Source organism: Grus americana, chromosome 2, assembly GCF_028858705.1.
Source record: "Grus americana isolate bGruAme1 chromosome 2, bGruAme1.mat, whole genome shotgun sequence".
Classification (NCBI taxonomy): Eukaryota; Metazoa; Chordata; class Aves; order Gruiformes; family Gruidae; genus Grus; species Grus americana.
This window is the reverse complement of record NC_072853.1, coordinates 112,844,591-112,863,602: the sequence shown is the minus strand read 5'-3', so window position 1 is coordinate 112,863,602 and position 19,012 is coordinate 112,844,591. Positions and strand designations below refer to the sequence as shown.

Genomic DNA, 19,012 nt, shown 5'->3' with positions numbered 1-19,012 from the left:
AGAGGAGACGTGACTACTGTCATAAGCCACTTGCAGCTCAAGAGTAAATGTGGAGTGGCCTATAAACTAAAAATTTCTGTCTTCTTTAAACTGCTATACTGTTGCCAGTTAGTCTGATTTATGGTATTGGAAACTACAGCTGTTCTGTTCTATTACTTCCTTAACTGAAATTTGTATATTGAAATCATTGTTTCAGTTAAACTAAGATTGGTTTATGATAATATGACTGCATAAAGGCAAATAATTACCATATTTTTAAAATAATAATAAAAATTCCTTAATTCTTCTTCCTGTCCCTTGTGTCCTGGAGGCAGGAACAAAAGAGTTTTAAAATCTTTCATTTAGGTAGCATAAAGACTGGACTATGTTTACCTGTTTTTTTTAAAGTTAATTTTGTAGGCATTATGGCTATATCCGCAAACCATCCATGTTTGCCTTTTCAGAATGTGATTATTGCTCATAAAAACAGTTTTAATTGAATGCTTATGTCATGAATGGCTTGTAGCATGCTTAAAACTACATGCCTCTATTTATATGACTATAGTTTATTTTTTAGAGCTCCCTGTGTAACAATACTGGGAAATTACTAAAGGTTTTTTGCTATTCAGCTGGGTGATTTTAAAAGATATTGCTGTTATATTGGACTATTGGCATTGTTGCTTAGGAATAAAAACTTAAGAAAATTATCCCTTCCCCCTTTCAAACAAAGCCACATCTAAAAAGGTCACAAAAGGAAACACACAATTCAAATAATCTCCTTGCTGTATCTGAGATTAACTTGGACACAGATGTTTCAATTTATAGTTTGATCTGGCGTAATATATACATTTAACAAAATCCTGTTTTGTATTGCTTCTATAAACACTAACGTCTGATAAAAGCATGTTGGCTTTTCTGCCATCTCCTTGAATCAGAAACCTCTGAGCCAGTGCGTAGAAAGCCGGAGTCTGACATTCAGAGACCTAAATTAACTCTTTCAGCATTTGGCTGTGACTCTTCTTAGCCTTTTCCCTGCCTTTTGAATGGCAAATCCGTTTGTGGTTTTTTCAATTTAAGCTGCTGTGGATAATTATTAGACTTTGTTCTTGCTGTATTTAAAGATGAAATGATTCAACGCTGTTCATTACAGCTCATTTCCGGGCCACACTGTAGCCATTAAATTTCTGAGATAGTATCTGCAAAATCACTGACATTATTCATACACCATGACTACAATGTTTTTCCCCCCTGCTGTTTGCCAGGCATTAGCCCACCTGTCTGTGAAGGGAAATGGCTTTGGCATGATCAGAATCTTTATGGAAGGTCATGAACAAGCAGCCTTTGTCTTTTTTTGCCAAAAGCAGTTTCCCCTTTATCCGCAAATAGTATTATCTAAAAAATGAATTGCTTCCTCTGAATCACAGATATCACTTGGAGATCAGTTGATTTTTATATCCCAAAGGTGAAGTTATATCGCTTCTGACTGTGTGTGTCCCAGCAAATTTTGGTTGCAAGAAGTGATACTAGGTTTACTCTGGAAAATAATTAGCAGCTGCTTTACTATTTCATGCTAATTATCCTAATGAAGCAGGGCACAATAACCAGAAAGGTATTGGACAGCCAGGCAGCGAATTCTGAGAATGTGGAGGATCATATCTAACCTCTTGAGTTTATCGTCACAGTTTAGTTAGCACCTGCAATAAGGAGGTAAATATTGCTGTATAAGGAGGATTTTATATGTTTTGGTAAACCGCATCCTGCCTTTCTGTTATTTCTAAAATTGGAGGATTTAATCTTGCAAGCTTCTTACTCTGTGCAGGTCTTTTGATCTCGGTAGGTATTACATTTGGTAGTAAGTGCAGAATTGTTCCCACATTCCCTCAGGTAGGATATGATCACAGCCTTTATGAAGTTTAAGCAAAAGTCAAACCTCTGAAGGGAAATGAGGGAAACAACAAATCAGTACCTACTGAAAGAATTATTATAAACTCAACTCAAAGATTAAAAATTTGAATCTGTGAGGTACAGAGTCATGGAGTGATATAAAACCATACTTGCTTAGATATGTTGCTGGTGGGGGGACCACACTAAAAGAAGGAAAAGTGTTTCCCATCCTGCTTTGCAAACTGCAGAAGTACTACTTTAGCAGCACTCAGTTATATTTCTATGAAGCTTGGTTGAAAGGCAAAACTTAAGGTAAAAAGCTCCACAACAACTTACTCATGTATTTGTAAGGCATGTGTTTACCATGTGGCCTTCTTTAAAACCCCACTGAAGTGATGCAGGTAGCAGCAGCTGAGACCCACACAGTTCAGGGTTTTGAAGAAGAGTAGATGTTGGTAGTCTACCGTGTTGCTTGGAGGGCTTGCGGGAAAGTAGTCCATCTGTCCCCCTTCCCCACACGTTTGCTCTGCCAAAGTCCAGATCCAGCTGCGGACATTCACAACCAGTGTGATGGGTCCCGGCCCTGTGCTTAAAGGAGCCATTGAATCAACAGCTGTGCTGACAGCCAGCAGCATGCCTGGCAAGCTGATCATGAGGAGGAAGGGCTTTGGAGGAGATGGTCTAAGAAGTGCCAAGGAGGACTTTTTTTTCATTTTGGGATAAATTTTGCTGATTTTTCTATGTATCCTTTGAAAAACGAGGGTGGCCTTATATTTGAAGTCACCTTATATTTGGGCCAGTACGGTAGTTCTGGCTAAATTCATGAGAACAACCAGAGTCTACAAAGATAAACCACAATGAGGTGGAGAAGAAAGCATTCAAAATTTGTTTTGGCAGAAATTGGTTAATTAAGTCTGTTTAGCATTACACAAGACCTTAGCTTGGCCAACTTACTATCGTTGTTAAATATGTGGCTTCCCAGGAGTAAATCTGGATGAAATGTCTTAGTATTGTTTAACTCATTTTTTCGTAGAGAAAACACAAAAATTGTGCAATTGCATATATTGGACCAAAGAAATATATATGTTTGCAGTTTCCCATGAAGCTCTCTTTTCCAGAAAGAAGAAAATCTATGGATAGAGTAGTTAGTTTTAGGCCCTATATTGAGGGAAATGGCAGTATTTTCTTTCTTTATTTTCACCCTCAAAGCTGGAACACTGATTCTAATAGCAAAAGCTGAGTGATTATATTAACGATACTGTTTTAAGAACACTGATATACCAGGAACAACAAGTCAAGACCCTCTTCAGTGTCTCAAACAGATGACTTGGGACAAATACCCCACATATTCTTCCTAGCTTTAGCAGCTGTTGCTAGACATAGGTTAGCTAATATCTCTTCAGGTATTAGTCAGATGATTGAAATAAATTTATTGAGGTTCATGGCAGTATTTTCTGATTGTAGAAAAATCTTCCCTGGAGGAAGAGTATGATTCTGGGAAGCCAAACGGGCTACAAGTGTATATGGAAGACCTCAGAGATACAGGAGAATGGGCTGAGACACATGCTAATTTTCTTCTCACCAGTATATTGTGTCTCTTACCTTTAGCACACAGCAGACTTAAGTAGGTTCAAGGTCTATTCTTCTTCCCAAATATAGGAACAAATTAATGAAAATATAGAAATAATTTACATTTAAATGAAATTAATGGTACAAGGGGAAATTAACAGCAATTTTCTGTCTCAAAATACAATTCTGGAGATAACTTAATATCATTTAGTCAACTCTGAGTTCACTGTTTTTGATTTTAAATTCCATCTGTTAAAAATAGTGGCACACTCAGTGTGAGTAAACAAACTAGAAAAAGTGGGCTTAAAGTACTCTGTGGGCTTCAAGTAGTCTGTGGGCTTTTTGAGGTAGAGAATGTAATAAAGAGGTTATCAGTAAGTCAGCCAGCTTAAAAGACTTCAGGCATAATTCCTCTGGCCTGTCTTGTTCCTGTAGCTATGCTGAGAAGCCAAAGAGCTGTCCTTCATGTCAGCCATGGATTTTTGTGGTATAAAGGAAGGTCTTGGGTTGTAAAATTTTCAGTTTCCAGGTCTGTGGCAGTCACGTTTGTTTTCTCTCTGCACTCTTCATCTAATGGACAACTAGGCTGAGCACAGCATGTGAACGCACATTATGTTACTCTGAGTTGCATTATGGGCCAAAAACCCTCAAACTTAGAATATGATTCTTACAAGCAAAACATAAGAAAGCAGTACTACTGATTAGTATTGTAAAGCTTTTATCATTAGCTTTTACAGTGAGTAGAAGTTCAAGTAGCTGTGTAGATTTATATGTATTGTACACAGGCATCAGTTATCAATCCATTGCTATCTTACTATAAAGCTGAACAAAGTCTTGGGCTAGGTTGTACTTGATTTGACTCAACTTGGGAGACTTTACTTCTTTTCAGATTTATGCTTTTTTTTAAAAAAATCAACTTAATTTTCAAGGTATTATAAAGAACTTTGAATAAAACTGAATGCAGTGATCTAAGCGTAGAATTCCATATACAAATGAACAAGCTATTCTGGTAATACTCACTCTTGGTTGCAAATGTAAAAGTAATAAATGGCCACTATAGTCTATTTCCCATCTGGTTTTAACAGTCTGTTTCTTTTTTATTTTCCAAAATGCACTGGTATCTAAGAGCTTATTTAGCAAGTTTTTACTTTGGTAATTAATTAAAGGCTATCATTTTCTAGTATACATCTGTGGAGCTTTTTGAATTGTCATTGTGTTGCCATGCTTAGGACAACAGTTTGAGTTAAAGCCAAAGATAGCTTTGAATCATTTGGTATCAAGGTACTAATGAGCTCTGCAGACATTTCAAATACAATTTTTCCCCCTTCAGCCAGGTGTGGCTTAATCCACTCTATTTTTCCCATAAGCAATATGATGACCAATATGTAACTTTCTTCTCATACTGCAAAGAACGTTTCCAAAAGGTTAAAGTCATGTTTTTTGCAACACAGAGGAGAATTTGCTGATTTCTCTTTTCCTGATGTTAGATTACTATCCATTTCCACCCTGAAATCTGATTGCCTGACAATAAATACTTTTTCCTCAAAATCTCATGAACTATACTAGTTTGTATATTGATTTGTGTGTGTGTGTTTCCTACCCTTAAAAACTGTTTATGACTCAAAGTAAAAAAGCTATTTCTAAAGGGTTTATACTCAAGGATCATTCTTCTAAATTCTAGCTGCGACAATGCAAACAAATTACATTTGGATTCCAAGGAAAAAAATTAAGGGTTTAATAATGTAGTAAAAGCATTGAAGTAATTACAAATTAGTTTATCAGGAATTCATTCCTCTTGATTGATGTGCTAAGTGGAAGCATGTAGGACATTAAAAGGATATTGTATAAATCTTGATAGTATTTGCTGCTGCTTCTTAGAGAATGTATACATGTTCTGCTATTGATTTGTTTGCAGCCACATAATTAAACTGTAAGATTTCTGGCTAGCAAAATTCTGGTGCACATAGCATGGGAGTTCCATGCTTTGGTCCAGCTCCAGGAGAAGGGCGCCAGCTTTTGTCTCGCTATTTCCGACTCATTCCACAAAATGTAATTTTGTCAGTGCCCAATTGCCAGAAAGTGTCAGCTCTGCTCTTTAAAGCAGTTCAGACATTTTTTTCACTACAATTTGTATGTATTCAGTATATTTTTAAAATATTTGTTCAGTATGCCCTTTGTAATAGCCATTCACTTTCTTTAGAAAACACTCTAGTTACAGGTTGGCTTCTCTAAGATGTCACCCAAACTCATGCTCTGGCTTTTATTTGCCATAGTGTGGCAATGCTATGACATTCATCATGGCAATCACTCCGAGGGTGATGAAATTTGGGATTCAAATTTCCTCTTGGGAAGTCTATAGGTTTTGCTTCAGACCAAAGACATGAACCTCCACTGGGTCATCTTGGTATAAGCATGTAATTCCACAAAGCACCTGCATCTGCTAAAAATACCTCACTGAAGCAAACAACAAATCCTTTGATATGCAGTAAAGAGGATGGGTGTCCCTTGGATATTTCCCCAACCATGTTTGCTTTAGTGTTGTCATTTGAAGGGTTAAATGTAGCAGAGAAGTTTCTTTCCTTCCTTTCCTACCAGCCAAGGTGTCCACCCAAAATGACAAACGCTTTGTTAAAAGGGTTGTATGTACAAGTCAGTATCTTCAGACTACTGAAAATCTTCTTAAGTACCTCCATATATCAAGAAATATTGTTATTTTTTAATAAACTACCTGTCTTGTATGAAAGGAATTCCCACCCAAGGAAAAATAACCTCACATCACGATTATTTCGTGTTATGGCCATTGTTCATATTTCCCCCCCCCAGATACAAGGCTCGTGTCTTGGAATTCAAGGTGAGATGTTTTTCTGTAGTTCTGCTTCCTATTGTCAGTGGTAATTCCACTGATAACAGAATAGCATACCCTTTCTTTGGTGGGGAAACATATTTGTGTTTCACTAGAAATGTTTGGTTAACAGAAGCACAAGAAACTAAACCACAAAATCTAAAAAGGGAAGTTTAAATGTATTTTTTATAGGAGCGGATCTGTAATAAAAACAATAAAATCCAGTGTTTAAGCTTTATAGAAATAATTTAATGACCAGCTGCAGCAATAAACACCTTTCCGTTTTGATTGGGTCTTAACTCCTCCATCCAGTGATTAATTGCTCCATGAAAGACAAACACATTACATTATACCTTAAGTATAACATCCTGTTTTAAAGATTCCACTAGTACAGTTTAAATGTTTTTGAACCTGTTCAGACTTTAAATGGATATTTCAAGGATCCTCCATTTATCATTACTTCTTGCATATATTCAGGACCAACGCAATAACTGGCCACTATTTCCTTTCTCATATTCAGCTTTGGCCTCGCTTGCATTTGTATTCCACTTAGATAACGAGTAACATAATGTTGTAGTGTCACAACTTATTTTCATTGGAAACACCATGGAAAATACAGGATGAAGATTGTATTTTATTTAAATTGTGGGGAAAAACCAGAAACTTTATTAAAAAGTTCTGTAACTGGGTCCTATGCATGATTGAGCATGCATTAATGTATTATTATTAAACCCATACTCGTTGCAGATAACAGAACATCCACTAAGACTAGTATTTAAAAATATTTTGGATATAAACTAGATCTTATCTAATGATCTAAGAGGGAAATAATGACAGTAAAAATCTCTAAATCATCCACTCCTCTTCTTAGGCTTCCTTTCTCGAGGAAGACTGAAAAAGGGACTGTATATGACAATAGCATCAAGAAATCTCTGCCACAGCAAAGGTTGTATCTATATCAGAAGTACGAACTTCATTTGTTTTTTTGAATGGCATTTTGTTTCACTTTGTGTTGTGACCTCCATTTGAGAGTGTTACCTTGAGTTTTGTTACAGAATCACAGCAGGGTTGAGGTTGGAAGGGACCTCTTGCGGTCACCTGGTCCAACCCCTGTGCTCAAGCAGGGTCATCTAGAGCAAATTTCCCAAGACAACGTCTAGCTAGCTTTTGAATATGTCCATCCAAGGTGGGAGATTCCACAACCTGTTCCAATGCTCAGTCACCCTCACAGTTAAAAAAAAAAAAAAGTGTTTCCTGATCTTCAGATAGCACCTTCTGTTTTTGCCTGTTGCCTCTTGTCTTGTCACTGGCACCACTGAAAAAAGCCTGGCTCCCTCTTCTTTACCCTCCATTCAGGTATTTATATATGTTGATAAAATTCTCTGAGACTTCTTTTCTCCAAGCTGAACTGCTGCAGCATTCAGCCTCTTCTCCTTTGCTGGACTGTCTTCAATAGCTCCATATCAAGCTTGCACAGGGGATTTTATTTTATTTTGGATTAAAACATTTGTTGTGGGATGATGCCTTTTATGAAGAATCAGCACAATCTAGCGCTTCTTCCTTTAATGGTTTCTGTGATGAGCCCATCCAGAGAAACAACAGATTCTTGAATGGGAACAGGGGCAGAGGCAAGTTCAGGACCCTTTCTTCCTTTTAATCATCTGTGGCTCTGAATATTGACAAGACATATCAATGGTTAATGCACATTCCTTTGCTAAGCTGGCAGTTTTTGCTTGCTTGTTGTGCTTTCCCATAGCCACCTGAAAGCCCAGAGTGGAACATCACATAAATGTTTATGAGGCTTTGGGCGACATGGTCTAGTGGAGGGTGTCCCTGCCTGCAGCAGGGGGGTTGGAACTAGACGATCTTTGAGGTCCCTTCCAACCCAAACTATTTGTGATTAACTCAGAAAAATGAGGCAGTAATATCAAGATCCAGAGCAGCTGGGTGACAGCATCCTACTGATCTTACTGGAAGGCAAAGGTGCCAACTGTAAGATCTCTAGAGAAATCTAGAGCTCAAGGTGAGTGTTTAGCCACTGTCCAGTCCTAGGAAGCTGGATATAGTCACCTTGGCCACTGGGAGAAATAGGTCAGGCTGCGATAAATCTCTCTGCTCATTTCATGATCTGACAGGAAAGCTTTGACAGACCTAATTTAAATTGCAACTAGGTGAAATCAACCATGTTAAGGCTTGTATAGTGTATAGTAAAATCAGCTTCTTTATGCCTTGAGGTACAAGATTTTTAGGGCCAAAGATCTAACATTAGGCTGAATAATTTTTATCATTGGACTTGAAAAACTGTGTAATTTTACTGTTGTTAGCACCCATTAACATAGGTGTGATTTATCTGCTTTGTGCAAAAGAGCCAATTAGTGCTCATTTAGGTATTCAGATAGGGAAAACCTCAGTCAAACATTTAAATGACGTTAAAAACAACGGGCCAAACTATTTCTTGTTGTTCTCTTGGTGACAAATCTGGCCCATTTGAGTCAAGCAGTACAATAGTGAACTGCTAGTTAGCTGCTTCTTAAAAGTACAAACTCCTTGTTGTTAACAGCTGTTATTGGTTCCCATCACAAATGCAACGTTATTTGGGATTTCTGAAATAGGGGGAACAATGTGGAACATTCAGTTAAAGCAGTGGAAAAAATATAGTTTAAATATGCGTACAAGAATAGAGGAAAACAATCAGAAATACAATATAAGTAATGAAAATTTGGCAAGAGAAAATTATTTGAAGTCATACAAAAATCATTTGAAGTCAGAATATCAGGTAAAAATCTATTCTTTCCAACTTTCTGGGTTTTGTAGAAGTTTATTTAGATACTCTTTAGATATCATTTTTGTACTTGATTTGGGAGATCAAATAGAAAAATATGGTAGCTTTTTATAGTGATAAGGACAGTTCTTATTTGAAACTTGTGTTTTCCATTACTATATGATAGTCTGTAGGTATCTTTATTTATGCTTCTCTGTTTTTCCATAGCGATCAAAGCAATAAAGCCAATCCAAAACTGTGTATGTGCGATCTCAACATATAATGAACTTTATCATCTGAATCCACATAGCTAGACATCAGCCAGACATGCATGGGACAGCATGTATAGCAAGTGGCGTTCCATGTGTTAGTTCATTCTCTCACTGCCTTATTTAGCACTTGGTGTTCTAGGTACGAAAGTGTGTGTCTGTGCAGATTGTATACTGTTCAGAAAACAGTTCACTGAATTTTCATATACATTCGTATTACTACTTGCACAAATGATCCTGCAGAATACATTATCCTCTGACAATGAAGGGGTTAAAATAGGTTTTTCATGCTCTGGTTTCATCAGTGTTAAGGTTTATATGTTAGATCCTAGACCATTGGAAACATAATTTGTTTTGCAGACTCTTCCTTGAAAGTGTTCTCTGTTTCAGTCTGTTTGATTTTTATATCTTTCCCATTTCAATGTAGCCATAATGTTAAAAATCAGCTAGTTTCAAATAAAATAAATTTGAGGCCTGTTTTAGAATTTAAATCATTATAGAGAAGTTTTTAGATTTAAGACGTGCATGTTTACATACACCATTAATATCCTGATCATTGCTATCATTTCTTTACTTGGGTGCTAGTCATGTTTTTGCCTGATACTTTTCGGACAAGATATCAAGACCCATAGACTGTTGATAAAAAATTTTTTAAGTTGAAGTATTTCAGTAGTTCTAATTACTGTAGACATGTCTGACCTTACATCCATTGATCATTTCTGTGCGAGGTCATGGTGGAATCACCCACTTAACGGTATGCAACGATAGCAAAAATAATTGTAGCTTTTGAACTGATACGGAAAACCTGCTGAAAATAAATACTCATCACATCAAGAATTCTTTTAAGTGGTGCACGGAAAAGAAGAATATATAAATTGACAGCAATCAATTCAGAGAGCGTTCAGAATAACTTTTATTTGTCCGTTTTAATATCAACAGCCACATTATATAACGTAAACATGACAGGCCTGAATGTGACCCAGCCAGGTGCCTGCTCCCAAAGCAGCTGGTGAAGGTCCCGGAGGCTTTCCTGGGAATTCTCAGGGGGCTTGAAGGGGAAAAAAACCATCATCATCTTGCAGTCCCCAGCTCCTGGGGAAGTGGGGGCAGAAAAAACCCCACATACCTGAAGATGACTTTTGACTTTATCCAGGACTGTGGGTGTCCTTTTCCATCCACTATTTATTTACATTCAGTAAAACTCAGATGTAGCCTAGGACGTGGGCCAGTAACTGCTGTATTGGAGAATACTGTTAGTCCATCTGATGGTTTAGAGGAAGACAACCCCCTCTCTTCCTTCATTCCCTTCATAATGCACCTGGCCAGTTGTGCAATGCTAACCAATGAACAGCTGCTAACAATGAGGAAATTGTGCTCATAAGTAGCAGCTCAGGATCTGATGGTTATTCTCTGGGGAGAAATTGAAGCACTAGGGACTTGTTTCTTGCCAGAATGGGTTTTTGTTGTTTTTTGGTGGTGGTTTTTTTTTTTTTTACTTCTCTCCACTTGAAAAAGTTGTCTCTGTGTTGAATTAAACACTTTTATCTTCTCTGTTTATGACTTTCTAGAGCTGGTTTCTTTAGAGGAACTCCATTTCCCCATCATTTCCTCTTCCCCTCCCCCTTTTCCCTCTCCCGCTCCCTCCCCCGCCTAATCCATCTGGGAGGATTAAGGATTTTACAGCTGAGAAATAGCTAGGCATTGGAATAGCTATTTATAGTACGATGGGTAACTTTTCCTAGCAGTAATGTTTATCTGTATTAGTGTCAATATATGCGTAGGTGAGTATGTGGATGTGAATTAGCTTATGAGGTACATTTTACAGAGTGTGTGCATGTAGCAAGTATCTAGTGTATCCTCTCAAGACATTCCTATTTTTTCAGCGTCCTCCCTACAAACATCTTGTAGTACTTTAAAAAAAAAAAAAAACAAAAACCAACAACAACAATAACAAAACCCACCCAACACAAAACCAAACAGGATATGAAAATTCACTGCCAAAGAGGCGAGTCTTTAGGCATGATTGAAACTTAGCTATTAACATAAAGAACCCCATCTATGAAGGGAAGTCAGATCTTTGGGCTTGGGAAAATAAGCAGAGACATCTAAACTCTGATGTTGTTTCAATTTGAGAAAGTCTGCCACCCTTCACAGCCTGAGTTAGGTGCATGCCTCTAGCAGAGCAGTCAAAGGAATCCATATAAATAATGAATATAGTGAATCTTTTTCTTTTGTAAGCACGAAATTCTTGCATTGACTCATGTCTTCAGTCTGGTAAAACATTCTAAGCGTAAACAAATTCAATTCAGAGTGGCTAGACAGGAGTTTGAGAAGAAACTAACAGTACTTATACTGCTCTATGTAAAAGTTGCTTTTTTTAACAGCTTCACTGGATTCAGATGCTATCAAGGGACATATAGCAATCACTATTAATTTATAAACTCATTATTTCAGTACATATTTCTCTACAGGTCTTCCTGTTTCATCATGAGAACGATCCAACTGGAATTCTCTGTCACAGTTTTATTTCTCACGTTAAAGTAATTCTTTCCAACTGACTACACTTCTATACTGGCATAAGAAAGCTAAAACTGTTTCTGGCTTGAAAGTACATCTGTTATGACACAAACAAATGTGTATGCTGTTCTGTATGAAAATATATAAATAAATCATCTTCAAAAAGCTGCTATTGTTGAAAGTTTTCATGAGTGGATGGAAAACAAGTGATCAGCAGCAGGCATGATTCATCAATCTATTTAGCAATGGTCATGGTATTTAGTAGAAAATCTACTAGAATCGCTTTAAATACAACTAATTTTCTTTGTTCTTCAACTTGAAATAGCCTGCAGACCTCATCCAACCAAAAGTTGAAAAACTAATGTAAAATTACCTCTCTTCTTATCTCATTCTACATTGAGGAAGAGAGTACTTGGACTGATGCTCTGAAGCAAGTCACTGAGGTACCATTAAATGGAAGTCAACCAAGTGGGCAGCATTTGCCTGAAGGCTTTGATATTGCAGTTATAGGCGGTATTTCAGCAAATTTGTTTGTTCCCATGACTTGTGAACCTGCATGTAGCCAGTCCTGAAATAACTGCAAATACTTTACTCAGAAACTTGCAGTGAATCTGACATTTTTTAGTCCTAATTATGACCACCAGATCACAATATCTGAAAGTGTTCCTTACAAAAAGCCGACTTTCTTGGACACCTCCAGCTGCCTTCAAAATTGGAATTTCTGATCAAATCTGCAGAATCCATGAGTATCTTGCTGTGACCAAGGAAGCAAGAATGAACTAAAACCTAAAAACAAGTATCCCAACCCTATCTGTTGACGTGGTTTGGGCCAGTCACAGAGAATGCATTTGAAGCCTTGAGGAAGTTCTGGCCTACCACATAGCTGATGAAAAGTAATGAAGACCATCTGGCCTTCATAATAACTGAAATCATCTATGCCAGCTTCAGAGAAGGCAACATTCCATCATTCCTAAGCATGCAACAGTCTAGCCAATTTTGGAGTAATGTACATTTCATGCCAATGCCCTCATAAATTATACCCGATCTTCTTCCTATCTCATGTTCTGTCTCTTCGTTTTAGAAAGATTACAGAGTAGTTGATGGCAAGTCATTCTCTGCAGTACCTTGATTCTCTTAGAACATGCATGCTATGAGGTGACAGAAATTATGTAAGCTCCAGATGAAATACAAAAGTTGACGTTTTTGTTGCTAGATTTCATTTCAGCCTTTGACCGATTTAAATGCATAGTGCATGTATAGCCTATGCAAGGTAGAAATACAATGTAAATTCATTCCTTTGGGAGGTATAACATAGCATTTCAAAGGCTATGCCCTTTATGTCACCTGGGTATCTTTTTTGCCTCTGGTATCCAGGACTTCCCAGAACAGCTGAACTCCACAGAAATGATGCTGTACAATTCAAGCTTGCAGTGGGAGTTAGATACAATGTATTTTAATTATAATATTATTTATTAATGATACTGTGTATGAATTTTAATCATTTTAAGATATATTAGTAGTTCCAGACTAGATTCTTCCATTGGTTATAAAGGCGCACACTCCACTGAGATGGGTAGAAATAGTCCGGAATTCTTCAATCAGAATGCACTCTGCAAATGCCACTGAAGCAAAGGCAGCTGTTATTTTTATACTGATAATGCTAGTACATTAGATGACTATCTGCTTCCTGATATAGATACTGTTTTTTACAATAATTTTATTTTGCTCACCAAAAGCAGAGCAAAAAACCATTTTAATGAAAAAGGGAGAAAGTTGCTGTGAAAGATTTCAGTAAGAGAGGTTGGGGTAATTTTGTAAAACAAACCACTGTTTAAATCATTTTTAGGCACTTTTGGAGGCGTGACACAGTCAGCATTCATGCTGACAAATTAATCTCGGGATTGTAATTATTTGATAAATATATGTTAATTTCAACAGTTTCCTGCATGGAGAATGGAAATAATTTAGTCTTATCAAATAGCAGCCAACCCTCCCTTTGCATAAGTCATGATTTTTGTGTTGATGTGGTGTTTTTCAACCACATAAGCCATCTTTTTGTTTTCAGTGTTCTCACTTGCAAATTGTTCTACTTAATGGTTCATTCCTATTATTGTTTAGTTGCTGTACTAGTCTTTCTGATCTTAATTTCCTCAAGGGCTCTTGTTAAATATATATTAGGGTTGGGCATATTTATTATGGCCTATAAAGGCACTTTTACGTATCCAAGCTCACGAGTCATCATTGCTCATGCAGTTAGACCCACTAAGGTGGAGGAGACCACTTATACCGATATGCAAAATCAAGTCTCAAGCATCCCAAGGTATGAAATTTAATCTTGTTAGCACAAATCTATTTTGGGACTTTATGAGAGGATTTCCATGCATCTGTTTAATCCCTGGAGCTTTTACATCATTTCTCTGAATGAAGTTAATATGATCCACAATTTTTTTTTCCCTTTCTCTTTTGAATCATGGGAGAGTTTAGGATTTTACTTATGATAAATGTAAAAGATCAATCCACAGCAAGTCTCTTGAAAGAAATATGTTGTACAGTATACTTCAGGGTATTTGGGAAAATAAATCTATTTGGGTATCATTATGAAAACAACCTGGTCTCTTCAAGAAAGTGATGATGAATTTTCAAGTGGTAAGAACGCAGCACTTCCTTTGAAAGAGCTCTAGTCTTGCAATTCAAAATATCAGTTCCTCCAGTTGAGGACTTGGGTTCACCAATCTCTGTAGACTCTTTAATATTACCATGGTTTTCAGAAGTTTTGACCTTTGCGGAAGATGGCAGACCTCAAAGTAGATTGTTTATTTGGGCAAACATTTTGAAAACCCAAATTGTACAGATTGCTTCCTCAATATGACTGTAGGCCCTTCAGTAATTGCTGAGTTTGTTAGAGACCTGAACACTTGGAGATCCATCAGCATCCCTGAACAATTCAGATTATGACGAAAATAGGGTAAAAGTCTTTGTCTTCATTTAAGACAATTTGAAACAAGTGTAATTAAAGATGTAATCTGTAGTTTGCTTAAAGCAATACAACTTCAGGGATAGATGTCAGGGGCTAACTTCTAGCCCTGTTGACATTAGAGGTAAAATTTCTATTGACTTTTTACTCAATGGACTTTCTTTTTAGTCACTTGAAGTTTGCATCATTTTAAAATACAGTTAAGTAAAGCACCTGCCTAAAATAAATATTACCCTGCAGTACTGGGAACAAAGTACAACTTTGTTTTGTTACTAAATCAGAACCAAAGGTGGAAAATAACTTGTCTGTCTTGTTCCATAGTCCACCCTATTGACATAAACAGATGTTAAACTGATGTTTATACACGCACGCTACATTCTTATCAATGATCTAGTAATACTGTTTGTAAAGCAGAAGATAAGATGTACCCATTATACAAACCAAATGTATCCATATGGATACTCAACTAAAAGCGGGTCAAAAACAATCATCAAAAAATTGCACCACCACCAAATAAATACCCTTCTGAAATGCTTTAAGAGCCTGTGGTCAAGTCATAATGAATTTTTTTTAATCAGTTAAAGCAGAACAACAACAACAAAAACAACCCATACTGCTAATGAAAGACTTCAAAAACCTCCCTTCATTTGTGTTTGTGAAGGCAAAATTGCCGGAAGGATAGAATACCTGAGGTTTCTACTAAACTTTATCATCAAGTGATACAACCATACACTCACGATCTTTCTTTTGTCACCACAAAGGATCAGGACTCATCTCATTACAACTTGCTCTTGAGGTCCATTTCAGCCCAGAATTTGCTCTGTGTTTTAATTCAGGTGCTGGTTAGGGAACGAGCCATCACTGAGCAGGTTTGAGATACCAGTCTGGCAACAGCTTACCTCATTTCTCATTATTTCGTTATGATGTGTTCTTTAAGAACATCCAGCTCTTATTTGCAGGAAAACAATTTCCTCATGCAAAGTAGAACATGCAGACCTGATTTATTTCTCATTTCAGCTGCAAATCTGTTGACTTTTACTTAGAAGAGTTAATGTCTTTTTTTTGTCCTTTTTTTTTTTTTCCTCCCCCCCATCTGTATTACAGGCCAGACTGTGACTGGCCTTCACAGCAGTACACAAGAAATAAAGGGAGGGCTGGAAGGGAGAAGAGAATTTTGTTCCTTTTTAACACCATGTATGGCATCCAGCTGGAAGTTTAATCCTTGCTGCTCATACATGCTCTTTCAGAGGGAAGTATTCACCATACTCTATTCCTTTTTATGCAAGAAATACCAGTCACTTAGTTTACGCTCTCCATTTAACCTAATAAGAAAGGGATTGTGTACTGTGGTTGCTTATCATAGCAGAGGATTGGATTTAATGGTGTAGAAGTCCCTTCCCTGTGTTCTCTTGAACAGCCATTTTTTTGTCAGATAGTGACATACGTGCTGAGAAAACCCTTCTGCTTTATATAACCAACATGCCCACCTACTGCAATATTTACTGCTTTTACATGATGTAGTCAGCATTCTTCTTGTTTTATCTTCTTCCAGCCTCCATCGGATGTGCTGTTCTTAGGTTTCACAGTGGGAGGGTGACTTCTTGAGGGCCCGTTCTCAGATGCAGATTTTTCGACCGTAAAAATTCTCATGCTCACTGGTGGCTGTTGGTATTTTTCAGGGAAATGAAAAAGCATTCTCAATTAATTCCTCACAAACAATGTTTGTGCAACAGGGGTTACTGCCAGCATATCCATCTACTGGACTTTCCATTGGTAGTAACTCACCTTTAGAAATGGTCTTTGCAGGGTAAAGGGATCTCCTTTTAAAGGTGATCATAGGGAAGCTTGCACTGCCTAGCTTTGTTGATAGAGGATTCTGATTTTTTCTTTTTTTTTGCTAGAGGATACTAATTATTTTTTTTAAAGCCTATAATTGCATGTCTGTGTCTGTAAATTCTGCGGTTTGTTTAGCATATGTATACACAGTCATGGTTCCTATTTGGTTTTTCGGATTACAAGACTTTCAAGTCACAGAAAATTTTACTGGGATACTAATGTTAAATCATTGCTATAAAGACCATGTTGTACCGTATGATCATTTCAGCTGTATGGGCAGAGCAAGCAAGTAGTGTCAGAAAATTCTATTAACCAATAGAGATGTTAAAGCTCTTAACTGTGCTACATCTCTCCCAGTCTGTAGGTACTGGAAGCTTGTAGGTGTGGGCTGTTCTGGAAGGGTAAGGCAATGGGGTTAGAGTGGATACAAGGAGGAAATAAATAATTTAGTTATTTATTTATATTTTTTTTCCTCTGTGGTCCCCTCTTGTTAACAAAGTGATAGGGAAGTTTCGGGCAGTACTGCTTAAAGATACTACAAGTGGTTGCAGGAGACCAAATGGAGTCATTAATGCCATGGAGCAGTAACAGGTCAGTCAGTGATAGAGCCAGTGCATCTATTAACACAGCATTTAACTGTTTATTAAGTGGTCATGGGGAACTTGGAAAAACTAACGGGGTCTTGTCCTCTCGGATATGAGGATGGATGACTTTTGCAGTGTCTGGTGTAGGCTACCTCTATACTGTTAGCAGTATCCAGGCTAGGTTTTTTAACGGGCTCTGGTTTCTCTTCGACTGCAATATGGATTTGCCCACAGTATGTAGCTTCAGGTGACTGAATAGCCAGTTCAGTGTGCAGGGGTTTATTGCTTACGTTCTCAGATGGGTATATCTTCCAGTATTCCCTAAAACACTTTAGAAGCAGAAATTTTTCTTGATTATCTGTTTCAAAGAATGGGCTAAAATTCCTCTCCTAGCTATTATTTGCTCCTTGGAGGAATGCTTGGTTTCCAGCTGTTGGGAATGCTATACTTGCCATAAAGATAATCTGAGTGGATAGGATTAGTTTCTACAAGTTTTTTTAGAAATACAAACATGCAAAAAAGAAGGAGGTAAATTTATTTCTGTGGCTAAAGAATTAAGTCAAATGTCTGCTAACACTTTATAGCAACAGGATTTGTTACACCTTGGAGTGTTTATGCTTTCAGACCCCCTTAGTGTTTGAACCTGACCCAGTTTCTTATGTTTCTACATTGAACAATACTTTATCTTACTTTTTTGACAGCTAGACTTGAACCAAAGCTGTAGATTCCATCATTTCCTAAGTGCGCTTTTTTCAGAAAACAAATCTCAACCTGAATTTTACAAATATTCTTATCACCTAAAGTTGCACTATTTGTGCACTACATGGATTTTATTAATTGTCTCCTGTAGTCTGTCAAGTCTGATAATTGCTCTTCATTCTGTTTTTATACTTCTGATTTCTATATGTCAAGGACACTGGGGTTTTGTCCTAGTTTCAGTAAACAAAAGAAAATTGCTGAGAGTTGAAATGCAGTGGATGATGGAACTGGATCCAAGTAAGCCATTAATGCACGCTCAGAGGTATTTTGTTTACTTCAAGGCTAATGGGGCAGCATGTTAGCTCTTCAAAAGTGGATTTTTGGGGAACTTCTGAAATTGGCACTTGCTTTGGCAAAGCAACATACATTAGATGAGTTTGAAAACAAGCAATAAATAGATCTGGGACACTGGGACGTGCAACTAGGTATGACAAAATTTCAGGGTGTTTTTCCAGAGTCTGACAGGAGGCAGGCAGGCCAGGAACCTGGTAGGACACACCGTTCCTTTGCCTTCCTGATTGTTACATCTCACTAAGGATCATTTTTATACCAAGAAATTTCAGAGTTTTAGCTGCGCAATCGGTGACTTCCAAATTATTCTGCCAACGCATGCTTGATTGTCGTTTGGGCCTGTATTCGACCCCGGGCTGCAAAATTCCCGTCGCAAGGAAGGAAGCGGTTGAAGCGCACCTCCGCATCGGGACTGGCGGCACCTGCACACGCGCGGCTGCCTGAGTCGCCTCCCCGTCCTCTCTCCTTCCCCCTCCCAGCCTGGCCGAGCCCTGGCAGCCGAAGGAATCCTCCCTGCGAGGGGCGGCGGGGGGCGGCGGAGCCGGGGCGGGAGGCGCGGCGGCCGCGGGCGGGCGCTCCCTCTGCTGGGCAGCGCCGCCGGGCCTGGTCCCCGCGGGCCGCGCCCCCCCCGCCCGGCTCCGGAGGGCTCCTGAGCTGCCCGCTCCCCCTGGAGCTGCTCAGACTTCGGGGTCGTCATTTCGAAGGCTGCTCTGAGTAGTCAAGTAATGCGAATTAAATCCTCCCCTC

At 38.0% G+C, this 19,012-nt stretch overlaps 1 protein-coding gene across 7 annotated transcripts in view; it reads left to right on the top strand.

The window, feature by feature from the left end:
- The window catches only part of SUGCT (succinyl-CoA:glutarate-CoA transferase), a 346,273-nt gene that overhangs the window by 180,365 nt on the left and 146,896 nt on the right, over positions 1 to 19,012 (top strand). Inside the window, exon 13 of one of the 7 annotated variants that reach the window (XM_054815790.1) lies at positions 11,776 to 11,889. The exons of the other annotated variants lie outside the window; for them this stretch is intronic. Within the exon in view, the coding sequence (XP_054671765.1) occupies positions 11,776 to 11,862 (87 nt within the window). The 3' untranslated portion in view covers positions 11,863 to 11,889. Of the gene's footprint in view, positions 1 to 11,775; positions 11,890 to 19,012 lie in introns of those variants that run through there. 7 annotated transcript variants of the gene reach the window in all.